This window comes from Schistocerca serialis, chromosome 7 (genome assembly GCF_023864345.2).
Source record: "Schistocerca serialis cubense isolate TAMUIC-IGC-003099 chromosome 7, iqSchSeri2.2, whole genome shotgun sequence".
Classification (NCBI taxonomy): Eukaryota; Metazoa; Arthropoda; class Insecta; order Orthoptera; family Acrididae; genus Schistocerca; species Schistocerca serialis.
Window position 1 is genome coordinate 213,988,958 of NC_064644.1, and position 14,288 is coordinate 214,003,245.

Genomic DNA, 14,288 nt, shown 5'->3' on the forward strand with positions numbered 1-14,288 from the left:
AAATTTTATATGAACGTAGGTCTGCAAATGCTTCGCTAGGGAGGAACTTTAATTCTGCAAAATTGGTGTGCACAACGTGAACATATATGCAATAAAACTGGATCATAACATGATTTTCTTGCAAACGATGCACGGGTACATGCCACGTTTACGCTATGCAACCTACCATGTATTATGGTCATATGACGTATATAGTACATAGTAAAATCACCCGTTGTTTGCGCATTGTGTAGTGTACCGGCAACGGGTCGGTTAGCTGTGTAGTGCATGGTGTTAACTGTGTTCGTACTAGTGCTGCTAAACAGTGCGACAAGTCTACAGTAATGAGGAGTATGCAGATACAGTGTAGGTTTATGGCTTCTGCGACAGTGGTGCTATCGCTGCAAGAGAAGAATGTCACAGGCACTTTCCGACTCGACGATTACCTGATCACAGGGTGTTTATCACTTTGCATGCAACAGGCTTTCTTCCAAGTAGACATTTTTCGTCCGAGCGTGCACGTTAACGAACTATGCAAGAACGGGAAGAAATTATTGCAAGTGTTGAGCAAAGTCCCGGTATGAGCAAACGAAGAATGTCCCTGCATATGAACGTCCCACAGACACATGTATGGGAAACATTACATGCGGAAAACCTGTATCTATTTCACATACAGTGTGTCCAAAATCTCCACAATGGCAACAATGCCCAACAACTTCAATTCTGTGACTGGGTAACTGAGAATAGTCATTTACTTCTATACATACTATTCACTGACAAAGCCCAGTTTATACGACATGGAATAAACAACACACGCTATAATCATCGATGGTCATGGGAAAATACACATGCTTCAGTAGATAGCAATTTCCAAGTTTGTTTTGCCATAAATGTTTGGTGCGACATGATCGGTAACCTTTTGATAGGTCCATTTATTATCAATCAGTGATTGACGGGAAAGAGGTACCTGTATGTTTTGGAAAATTCTTGTGTGGAAGATGATTCTTTAGCCAAGCGAACTGGAATGTACTTTCAACATGACGGTGCCCCTCCACATGTTACCTTATGTGTGAGGGACCATCTAAACTGCACCTACCCTAATTGCTGGATTGACCATGGTGGTGCAATTAACTGGCCTCCAAGATCACCTAATCTTACACCTTTAGATTCCTATTTATGGGGTTGGATGAAATCAGAGGTGCACAAAGTGAAGGTAAATACACGAGATGAACTGCTTTGTCGCATAATGGACTCTTCTGAATTGATTAGGAACCAACTACAGGCAATTGAACAAGCAACACAACTTGTTATCGCTAGAGTGCAAAAGTGCATTGACATTCATGGTGGGATATTTGAACCTTTTCTGTGAACTGTACATCTGTAAAATAAGTGTTAAAGCTGTTTGTAAGAGATGTGGTACGTCTTTATCAAACAAATACATATAACAAGCACATTGTAATGCATTATGTACTAAACACAAAATAAATAAACATTATGTAAAAATGCGTAACATAACTGTACTTCTCTGTAAGATTGTTTTCAAGAAAATCACGTTATGGTCCAGTTGTATTGCATATACATTCACATTGTGCACATCAATTTTGCAGAATTAAAGTTGCTTTCAGTACTCACACCTCTCTAACGAAGCATTTGTGGACCTATGTTCATATAATATTTTTTGTTCAGAATTACTTATACTATCACTGTGTAAAATATAGACCTTTCCTCTCCAAACATCCAGATGCAAGAAAATGTCGCAATGATCGAAGTGGTATAGGTTTGCATAAGCTGCGTGGTTGGTTTTCAGTTCATTCTACTTTCCCTGAAAGTGATTTTACCATGGCTATCAGCAGTGGTGTTGGAGCAGAGAATGTTAATTGTCATAAGCATCACGAAGAGGCAGGAGGAAGGAATGGAAAGAATAGTTGGTAACTATTTCCAGAATATAAAGTTTTTTAGAAAAGATAAGGTTGTGACTTTGCTTTCTGTGGTCAATACTACAAAATCTGGGAGCACTAAAGTTACTCCTGTTGTTCCTTTAATTATTTTCCAAAGGATCTGATTGATTACACAAAGTGAAGGGGAATTAAAAGCCTTTACGAAATATGAACTTGCTCCTTATCCAATGTCTCTATTTTCAGAAAAAGGCACGCAAAAAGGAACAAAATCCGCATTCCAAAACACCTCTGCTCTAGGGAAGGATGTGAACACATTTGCACCGTACTACTACAAACGACACTATTGCTTGATCACACTTCTTAAAAAGGAATATCGAGAGTGTTGCACTGAGGTGGTCCATACACAAGAAGAAGCTGATTTTATAACTGTCACATCTGCCATTTCAAGAACCAACACTTTTGGAAGTGTGGTCATCATGGGAGAAGATGATGTGTTCATAACTGGTTGAAGACAAGGTATCAAAAACTTATTTCTTCTAAGGCCAGTAAGAAGTAGTGCAGAAGAAAAGTAATTTTGTAATGCATCTTACAAATTCAACAATGAACACATGCTGTTCACTCATGCCATTAGTGGACGTGAAACAACATCTGCTATTTTGGACAAGGAAAAAATGAAGTTTTTTTGGCATTATTAAGAAATATGAACACCTAAACACAGCACTTGCCACTTTCAAGAAACCAGATACTGCCGATGAAGAAATATAAGGGACGATCTAAAAGTTTACATGTGAAGGCCCTACAGTCCAGAACAGATACGCCAATCAGACATAATCGCAATGAGCACTGAGGCAATGAACCCACAAATGCACCAAGTTGAAGATAAAGATTTGGTAAACACCATATCCTGTAGTGTGAAGTCTGTAATTGCTTACTGCGCATCTACATCTGACAGGAATTATTGACTCTTAAAGGGCTTTTTTAAGGGGCCAAAGGTGTGGTAATTGTTTGGGGAGGGGGAGATCAGGACCATAGGGTGGATGCTCAAGTGTCTCCCACTTGAGTTAACAAATTTCTGCATTACGATATTCGCAATATGTGGACGAGTATCATCATGCAGCAGCAGCACCACCACTCCAGAACAGAAGTTTTCGACATGCAGCCCCATACAAATTCTTCATTCTCCAATGGATGTCTACTGATGTTTGTGCTTTGGCAGCCAAGAAAAGAATAACAGCATGTTGGTCCTGCTTGGATGCATTTGGTAAAAATGTCAACATTAACATGCATGTTGGAAAGACATGAAACCCACACTGATTCCTTGCCTACATGTTGGTGCTTATATACCCACATCGGAGTCACAGTACACTGCACATACTCTGCAGAAACACCCTCAAATGGTAACATTTTGATCATCCCTTATAATAACAATTGGAGAACAAGTTTGTTATCGCATTGAACAGCACACGTGCCAGCAGTTTCCAGATGCTAGACGATTTGCGGTATCAGCTACTTGCCAAGTCTGCTGTGGATGAAAAACTGGAAACCTTCTGAGAATTGGAGCTAGGCTCAAAGTAACCAAGGTCCGAGGCCTGTTGCTAAAAGACTAGCTCCAGCTCCTGAGTCAGATCTTCACACTGTGGCAGGGCATGCTCTTGCCGAAAGCAAGTTCGAAATGTTCTTTTATTTGCAAGAACTACAGCAGATGCAACTGTGAAATGTGCCAGAATTTTTATGTGAAGAAAGTGAACAAGACATAGATTTTATGGAAATTATTAAGGAAACAGATGTCAAAATCTATGAACTGGAAGCCGTTGACCCACTACTGGAAGAACAGATTTATCTCAGATCCATTTGATCTACTTGTCCTGATTATACTACCAAAGGCATTTCAGTGACAATATGGAACTTGGCCCATGAAAACATTGGAAGCGACTCACATATCCACCTCTACATCTACATACATACTCCGCAATCCACCATATGGTGCATGGCGGAGGGTACCTCATACCACAACTATCATCTGCTCTCCCTGTTCCACTCCCAAACAGAACGAATGAAAAATAACTGTCTATATGCCTCTGTACGAGCCATAATCTCTCTTATCTTATCTTTGTGGTCTTTCTGCGAAATATAAGTTGGCGGCAGTAAAATTGTACAGCAGTCAGCCTCAAATGCTGGTTCTCTAAATTTCCTCAGTAGCGATTCACGAAAAGAATGCCTCCTTTCCTCCAGAGACTCCCACCCGAGTTCCTGAAGCATTTCCGTAACACTCGCATGATGATCAAACCTACCAGTAACAAATCTAGCAGCCCACCTCTGAATTGCTTCTATGCCCTCCCTCAATCAGACCTTATAGGGATTCCAAACGCTCGAGCAGTACTCAAGAAATACGACCTATTCAATTTTATAAGCAGTCTCCTTTACAGATAAACCACATCTTCCCAAAATTCTACCAATGAACCGAAGACAACTATCCGTCTTCCCAACAACTGCCATTACATGCTTGTCCCACATCATATCGCTCTGCAATGTTACGCCCAAATATTTAATCAACGTGACTGTGTCAAGCGCTACACTACTAATGGAGTATTCAAACATTACAGGACTCTTTTTCCTATTCATCTGCATTAATTTACATTTGTCTATATTTAGAGTTAGCTGCCATTCTTTACACCAATCACAAATCCTGTCCAAGTCATCTTGTGTCCTCCTACAGTCACTCAACGACGACACCTTCCCGTACACCACAGCATTATCAGCAAACAGCCACACATTGCTATCCACCCCACCCAAAAGATCATTTATGTAGATAGAAAACAACAGCGGACCCACCACACTCCCCTGGGGCACTCCAGAGGATACCCTCACCTCCGATGAACACTCACCATCGAGGACAACACACTGGGCTCTATCACTTAAGAAGTCCTCGAGCCACTCACACACTTGGGAACCAATACCACATGCTCGTACCTTAGTTAGGAGTCTGCCGTGGGGCACCAAGTCAAATGCTTTCCGGAAGTCAAGGAACACGGCATCCGTCTGATACCCTTCATCCATGGTTCGCAAGATATCATGTGAAAAAAGGGCGAGCTGCGCTTCGCAGGAGCGATGCCTTCCAAAACCTCAAGTGAGCCAATGATTGAAGCAGACTGTCAGAAGTATTACACATCCAGAAATGATGATAGGAAGTGCTAGTAAATATTAATACCTTTTTAATTATAATAAAGCTACCCATGATTCATTCACAATGCATAGTTCCTTTATACTAGTACAATTAGTTTCCTATTCCGGATTGCCTACTTTAACTAATAATAGTTCAACTTTCTGTCAATGTTTGGTTAATATATATAACATAATGAATAAATGATGCAGTTTAATAAATGTGAATGAGTCAGGGCTGAGATGTCCTGGAGCTTAACTTCAACTACTGATGTATGAATCAACAGATGGATGCCCAGAAATCACCTGACTGCACACAGAGTAACTGAATACCGCAAATTGAGGTATTCAGTTTCAATATGTAATATATTTCTACTATATAAACAGATATTGAAATAACTGTGCTCAAGAACCAGGTTTTTGCCATTTTGAGCAAAAATTTTTTTTTAAAAAATTTTTATTTTTTAATGAACTGTAGCGCCCTTTGTATTTGGTGCAGGAAACATTGTAACAAACAAATTTACAGAGCATTTTGTGTTCTTTTAAAATGGAAACAGGAGTCTAAGCGGTAGAAGGAAAAAAAAGAGAAATTTTTGAAAAAACTGAGTAAGTTCGAAATTTTCAAAGTTTTTTTGACTACAGAAAGTTTAGAGAACATAAATTTTGTTCACAAGACTTGGTTTTCCAATCTTCCCAAACATGCGAATGAGTTAAAAAAAAAATTCTACCTCATCTTAATTCTATTTTTCTTTATGAGCGACCTGTACAACATTTACAAGGAGACCATGCCTACTCATCACCTCTGATTTCATCCAAGCTTGTGTTATATGCAGGGCTTGCCCAGAAATTAAAGGACAGAAGTGGAAACACCCGATGGCCAAGTATTTAGAAAAAATGACATTTCAGTGCTGGTTGGGTGAGACATGAGCCACTTATTGTATTTTCTACAAAGCGGTTAGTGCAACAGAAAGAGTACGGAACGGTAATCTGAGGGTCATGGAATCACACCCTATGTGGAAACTTTTTTTAATTTACTATTTTTACTTTACTTACACTGCAAATAAACTGAGACAGTGCTCAATATCTAATACACATAATTTGGTGCAACCCTATGAGTAAGAGAACAAATCCTTTCTGTTAACTGACCTGTGTGCAGAAAAAACAAGTGCACAATCATATGATGAGAGTTTTCAACATGAAGAAGGATAGCCATCGTGCAGTATTAAAGTGACCCCCCCCCCCCCCCCTCCCCAACGCACACTGCATGTGCAACAGCTAAACAATTAGAGATGAAAACTTCAGAACTGCTCTTATCTCATCGAGAAAGAAAAAGAAATGATGTCTCCAGAATACTGCATCAAAATACATTGCACTGTACAACAAAAACTATCCTTGCCAACATTTGGCGAAATGATGCACGGCACATGGGTTACTGTCATTTTGTGGAATGAGAGGGAACCTTCCATGAATGTAAACCACATTTGTTTTTGTACAGAAACTTTAAAACAACCATGTCAATATAAAAATGTGGCACTCATAATATGTGTAAGATGCCAAGAAAATTACTGCTTCCCCAGCACATCTAAATCATCAACTGTATAAATAATAAAGGTCATTAATTTCATGATACAAAGTTTTCGTGTGTGCCTTACAATCCCTTTCAAAATTTATTAGTGATCTCAAATTTTCCTTTGCCTTCCCTTTTCACACTTTTTATGAAAATATTAATAAACATAATATATTTACTTGTTTAGCATTATTTCAGTTTGTTTGCAGTGTAAGTAACGTAATAATTGAAAACAAAAACCGTTTCCACACAGGGACTTGAGCCCCGCTTCCATCACTTTCATTTCTGACCGAACCCTGGATATACTATAAGTTTGGATTAAACCGATGATGACAAGTAGGTGTGGTCCTCTTGTAAGAAGGGATGTAAATTCTACTTATTTCCTTTATTTAAAGCTTAAACATAGCAACAAAATATCTATCTCATACACGAAAGTGTGATAGACTGAATCCACACTTACCAGAAGAGCCCATACACCCTCTTCATGTATTCTTAAAGTGGTCAAACATCGCTGTTGTGCCAGAGACCATAATTTAATTGTTCCATCAGAACTTCCTGATATACACTGAGACCCATCACGATTGACAACAAGAGCTTTTACATTGTCTGAATGACCTGTCAAGAGATGTCAGAAGTTTATGTTACTGTAGAAGTACAAAAATTTAATGAGATTTTAAAATCTATGAAGTTTACTAATACAGATTTTAAAAACCCAAATGTATGTATCAAGAGCATTATCATAGTTTTTCTGGTATTACTAATGCACAGCAACAATTACATGATTATGCGGTTACTGCACTACAGTTCCATCAACAAGGATACGCTACATGTACAAATTTGATTCCATTCAAAACCAGCAGTTTTATCTATGACGAAGTCCTTATACTGATTCAAATGAAACTACAAATTGAAAGGTTTGCCACAAAAACGGAAGTAGCTTCATTTTTAGAGTGTTTTGAAACAAATACAACTCCTCGTGTGTGTCTGCAAGGGGGTGGGGGGAATTGAATAGATGCAATAAGCAGGTAGATCTACAAAGAATTCAGCTGTCAAACAATAGAAAATGCAGGATGGAATATTATGAAAAGGATAGACTGTTACTCACCATATAGCGGAGATGCTGAGTCGCAGACATGCACAACAGAAACACTCCTAAACATGTAAGCTTTTGCTCAGAAGGCCTTCTTCCAAAATATAAACACACACACACACACACACACACACACACACACACACACACACACACACACGTACGTACAGGCACGCATAGGCAGCTTGCACACAAGACCAGTCTTTGGCTGGCAGGTCCAGGCAATCAGAGACTGTGTTCATGTGTGTGAGAGTTGTGTTTGTGTGAATGTGTTGTGTTTTGTTGTGCCTGTCTGCGGCTCAACACCTCCGCTGTTTGGTGAGTAACAGTTTATCCTTTTCATAATATTCTCAAGAAATGAGCTATCCATCATTTAAATTTTGGTTAAGAAAGATGCAGCTCTTGGAGTTACTTCATCTTACTTCAAGGCCTTTGTATGACGATCCTTTGCAAAATGGTTGTCAGGAGTTGCTGAATTGACAGAAGTCAGAAGGAGCAGCTGACCATGCCATGTATTCACCTGCTGCATCTTTACACAGGTAAAGTGGGCAGTGACCATCAACAAATGAATGACAAACAAAGTCATCTGATATCCACTGACACAGCAGCTCAATAAAAAATGTAGTATCTGTTATTTTTTTCCATGCATTAATGTTTAATGTATGTACTGAGATTTCAACTCAATATTTTTGTGCCAAATGTTTACCTATTATAGCTTGGATGGTCACATTTTTGTGGCAAATTTTGAATGAGAGTTAATGACATAAGGAAAAGATAGTGTGCTACTAACTGTAAAGATGACAGGTTGAGTTGCACACAAGCACAATGAGAACAGACTTATACAGTAAGTTTCAGCCAAAGCCTTCTTCAAAAAACGAAACAAACACATATGAGGTGTGCTTGCTTGTGTGACTCACATGTATGTGTTTCCTTTTCTGGCAAAGGCTCTGGCCAAAAGATACAGTGTTAAGTATCTTTTCTTTGTGCGTGTCTGCAACTTAACGTGTCATCTTTACAGTGAGTAGCAATCTATCTCTTCCCTACATAGTTGATACTCCAACCTGGAGTTTCCATTGTTTGAGTGATAATTTCGTTTTTTCAAAGGAATATGACACTGTATTTGAGCACACTGGGAAAAAACAGTAAATTTAATTACAAATTCCACACAAATCGTTCCATATTATTAGAGTCGACACAGTTGAATAAATAATAGTGAGTAAAAAACATTTGGTGGCAGTAACTATATTGGCATTTCCAGGTAAAATACATCGAACACAACAACCAAGGAACATTATATTACACACATAAAACTCAGAGTGTACAATAACTTCAGAGAGGTCTATTATATTTCACATGATGCACTTTTCCGCCGACTCACATGAAATTTATTTTTCACACAGTTCCAACACCTCCCTTTGAACATGTATTTTGTGGTTTGCCTTCACAAGACACACCAAAGACCCCCACAATCTTTTCAAACTTCTCTTTGTCCAAGGGTTCTGTCAGAAGGCCAGCTAACATGTCTTCTGTGCGCAGGTTGTCCACGGCGATTTTCTGTCGCTTTATGTGGTCCTGAATAAAATGGTGCCTTATATCACTATGTTTTGTCTTAGCACTAGTTACATTTTTTACTGGGTTAATAGCTCCTTTATTGTCACAGAAAATCGTTTTAGGTTCCACAATTAAGTTGGATTTTATTTTATATATTAATGTTCTTAGCCACAACGCTTCCTGTGTGGTGTAAGATAGCGCCATATGCTCAGCCTCTATGGTACTCAATGCAATAGTTTTTTGCTTTTGACAGGACCATGAAATGAGGCCCCCATTAATTTAAAGCAGCAGCCAGTAGTGGAATGCCTATCTCCCAATTCACTCTCCCAGTCACATCACTGTAGCCTTCTACAGGGTGACGCACAAAATGTGTTACCAATTGTTTCTTTCACAATTTACGACACACGTTAGATATCCCACTGGGATCTCTACAGCAGTACCAGCAAAGCTTGGAAAAACAAATGAGTTACGAAATGACACGTAATTCACGATACTGCCGCTAGGAGACTTGTAAGCAGCAATGGCTGACAATGGAAGACTGACGACACAGCAACGATCGGAAATTGTGTTACTTTTTCATGAAACGAAAAGCCTTGTTGTGATTCAGAGGTGTTTTCGACAACAGTTTAACACATGTTGGATCCCTTGCAAGAAGACCATCCACAGGCTGTATGATAAATTTGTACAGGAAGGAATAGTATTAGAAGCGAAGTGACCTTGGCCTAAGCCTGTTTGTTTGCTGGAGAATATTGAAGCGGTACGAGTTGCTGTACAGAGAAGTCCCGGGAAATCATGTAGAAAGGCAGCGGTGCAACTGGGAATATCCAGACATTCCGTTCAACGCATTCTTAAAACTGACCTCCGTATGTACCCATACCAGATGACCTGTGCACAGAAGCTCACTGAAGAACACAAGCAACAGAGACTACTGCTTGCTCAGTGGGCGGAGGATAGGGAACAAACTCTCAACAACGTTTGGTTTTCAGACGAGGCGCATTTTCATTTAGACGGTGTGGTTAACAAACAAAATGTACACTTTTGGGCCACTGAAAACCCACAAGTGCTTCATGAATGACAACATTATGCTCCGAGGATTACAGCGTGGGCAGCAATTTCCAGTCACGGACTTATTGGACCCTTTTTCTTTGAAGAATCTATGAACAGCGAGCATTATTTGAGCATGCTTCACAATAGCTTCATTCCACACCTTCTTGCTACTGCCTTGCCCTTCAACAAGCAGTGGTTCATGCAAGATGGAGCTAGGCCACATACTGCAAACACTGTGTTGGAGTTTTTACACAAGCATTTCAACATGCGGATCATTTCACTCAGGTTTCCAGGTCGCTTCAATGATGGACAAAATTGGCCCCCCAATAATCCAGACCTCAATCCATGTGACTTTTTTCTTTGGGGGTACCTAAACGAAAAAATTTTCCCGAAACATCCATGTGATTTACTGTAGCTCAGAAGACTTCTTCTTCAAGCTTGCAGTGAAATTACGGAAGACATGTGCCGTAGGGTAATCACTAACTTCAGTGTTCGTTTGAAGGAAGTTAGGAAACGAAATGTTGGACATATTGAGCATATGCTGAGTTAGAACAAATCTCCATGGACAGCTCTTCATTGTAGTATATGTTCCTTCCAGATTGTATTGAGAATAAAGTTTATATTCACAAACAAAATGGTAACACATTTCGTGCGCCACCCTCTAGTTTTGCATTACCTTCTCTATGGTACCTTAATTCATGTTTTGAAGTTCCTCTTCGATACCTTTCACAGCTTTCCAATGCTTTTCCTTCGGATCTCTGGAATATCTGCTCACTGCATTGGTGGCAAAAGCAATGTCGGGTCGTGATATTTGAGACAAATATCTACATCTACATTTATTCTCCGCAAGCCACCCAACGGTGTGTGGCGGAGGGCACTTTACGTGCCACTGTCATTACCTCCCTTTCCTGTTCCAGTCGCGTATGGTTCGCAGGAAGAACGACTGTCTGAAACCCTCCGTGCGCACTCGAATCTCTCTAATTTTACATTCGTGATCTCCTCGGGAGGTATAAGTAGGGGGAAGCAATATATTCGATACCTCATCCAGAAACGCACCCTCTCGAAACCTGGCGAGCAAGCTACACCGCGATGCAGAGCGCCTCTCTTGCAGAGTCTGCCAATTGAGTTTGTGAAACATCTCCGTAACGCTATCACGGTTACAAAATAACCCTGTGACGAAACGGGCCGCTCTTCTTTGGATCTTCTCTATCTCCTCCGTCAACCCGATCTGGTACGGATCCGACACTGATGAGCAATACTCAAGTATAGGTTGAACGAGTGTTTTGTAAGCCACCTCCTTTGTTGATGGACTACATTTTCTAAGGACTCTCCCAATGAATCTCAACCTGGTACCCGCCTTACCAACAATTAATTTTATATGATCATTCCACTTAAAATCGTTCCGCACGCATACTCCCAGATATTTTACAGAAGTTACTGATACCAGTGTTTGTTCCGCTATCATATACTCATACAATAAAGGATCCTTCTTTCTATGTATTCGCAATACATTACATTTGTCTATGTTAAGGGTCAGTTGCCACTCCCTGCACCAAGTGCCTATCTGCTGCAGATCTTCCTGCATTTCGCTACAATTTTCTAATGCTACAACTTCTCTGTATACTACAGCATCATCCGCGAAAAGCCGCATGGGACTTCCAACACTATCTACTAGGTCATTTATATATATTGTGAAAAGCAATGGTCCCATGACAGTCCCCTGTGGCACGCCAGAGGTTACTTTAACGTCTGTAGACGTCTCTCCATTGACAACAACATGCTGTGTTCTGTTTGCTAAAAACTCTTCAATCCAGCCACACAGCTGGTCTGATATTCCATAGGCTCTTACTTTGTTTATCAGGTGACAGTGCGGAACTGTATCGAACGCCTTCCGGAAGTCAAGAAAAATAGCATCTACCTGGGAACCTGTATCTAATATTTTCTGGGTCTCATGAACAAATAAAGCAAGTTGGGTCTCACACGATTGCTGTTTCCGGAATCCATGTTGATTCCTACATAGTAGATTCTGGGTTTCCAAAAACAACATGATACTGGAGCAAAAAACATGTTCTAAAATTCTACAACAGATCGACGTCAGAGATATAGGTCTATAGTTTTGCGCATCTGCTCGACGACCCTTCTTGAAGACTGGGACTACCTGTGCTCTTTTCCAATCATTTGGAACCTTCCGTTCCTCTAGAGACTTGCGGTACACGGCTGTTAGAAGGGGGGCAAGTTCTTTCGTGTACTCTGTGAAGAATCGAATTGGTATCCCGTCAGGTCCAGCGGACTTTCCTCTGTTGAGTGATTCCAGTTGCTTTTCTATTCCTTGGACACTTATTTCGATGTCAGCCATTTTTTCGTTTGTGCGAGGATTTAGAGAAGGAACTGCAGTGCGGTCTTCCTCTGTGAAACAGCTTTGGAAAAAGGTGTTTAGTATTTCAGCTTTACGCGTGTCATCCTCTGTTTCAATGCCATCATCATCCCGCAGTGTCTGGATATGCTGTTTCGAGCCACTTACTGATTTAACGTAAGACCAGAACTTCCTAGGATTTTCTGTCAAGTCGGTACATAGAATTTTACTTTCGAATTCACTGAACGCTTCACGCATAGCCCTCCTTACGCTAACTTTGACATCGTTTAGCTTCTGTTTGTCTGAGAGGTTTTGGCTGCATTTAAACTTGGAGTGAAGCTCTCTTTGCTCTCGCAGTAGTTTCCTAACTTTGTTGGTACCTGTCTAAAACGCATTTTACGATTGCCTTGAACTTTTTCCATAAACACTCAACATTGTCAGTGTCGGAACAGAAATTTTCGTTTTGATCTGTTAGGTAGTCTGAAATCAGCCTTCTATTACTCTTGCTAAACAGATAAACCTTCCTCCCTTTTTTTATATTCCTACTAACTTCCATATTCAGGGATGATGCAACGGCCTTATGATCACTGATTCCCTGTTCTGTACATACAGAATCGACAAGTTCGGGTCTGTTTGTTATCAGTAGGTCCAAGATGTTATCTCCACAAGTCGGTTCTCTGTTTAATTGCTCGAGGTAATTTTCGGATAGTGTACTCAGTATAATGTCACTCGATGCTCTGTCCCTACCACCCGTCCTAAACATCTGAGTGTCCCAGTCTATATCTGGTAAATTGAAATCTCCACCTAAGACTATAACATGCTGAGAAAATTTATGTGAAATGTATTCCAAATTTTCTCTCAGTTGTTCTGCCACTAATGCTGCTGAGTCGGGAGGTCGGTAAAAGGAGCCAATTACTAATCTAGCTTGGTTGTTGAGTGTAACCTCTACCCACAATAATTCACAGGAACTATCCACTTCTACTTCACTACAGGATAAGCTACTACTAACAGCGATGAACACTCCACCACCGGTTGCATGCAATCTATCCTTTCTAAACACCATCTGTACCTTTGTAAAAATTTCGGCAGAATTTATCTCTGGCTTCAGCCAGCTTTCTGTACCTATAACGATTTCAGCTTCGGTGGTTTCTATCAGCGCTTGAAGTTCCGGTACTTTACCAATGCAGCTTCGACAGTTTACAATTACAATACCGATTACTGCTTGGTCCCCGCATGTCCTGACTTTGCCCCGCACCCGTTGAGGCTGTTGCCCTTTCTGTGCTTGCCCAAGGCCATCTAACCTAAAAAACCGCCCAGCCCACGCCACACAACCCCTGCTACCCGTGTAGCCGCTTGTTGCGTGTAGTGGACTCCTGACCTATCCAGCGGAACCCGAAACCCCACCACCCTATGGCGTAAGTCGAGGAATCTGCAGCCCACATGGTCGCAGAACCGTCTCAGCCTCTGATTCAGACCCACCACTCGGCTCTGTACCAAAGGTCCGCAGTCAGTCCTGTCGACGATGCTGCAGATGGGGAGCTCTGATTTCATCCCGCTAGCGAGACTGGCAGTCTTCACCAAATCAGATAGCCGCCGGAAGCCAGAGAGGATTTCCTCGGATCCATAGCGACACACATCATTGGT

The 14,288-nt window shown here is 40.7% G+C and overlaps 1 protein-coding gene across 1 annotated transcript in view; it reads right to left on the reverse strand.

Moving 5' to 3' along the window:
• The window catches only part of LOC126412458 (WD repeat-containing protein 48), a 169,623-nt gene that overhangs the window by 77,246 nt on the left and 78,089 nt on the right, over positions 1 to 14,288 (reverse strand). The window contains exon 5 of the mRNA XM_050082066.1: positions 7,064 to 7,218. Coding sequence (XP_049938023.1) covers positions 7,064 to 7,218 — 155 coding nt within the window. The remainder of the gene's footprint in view (positions 1 to 7,063; positions 7,219 to 14,288) is intronic.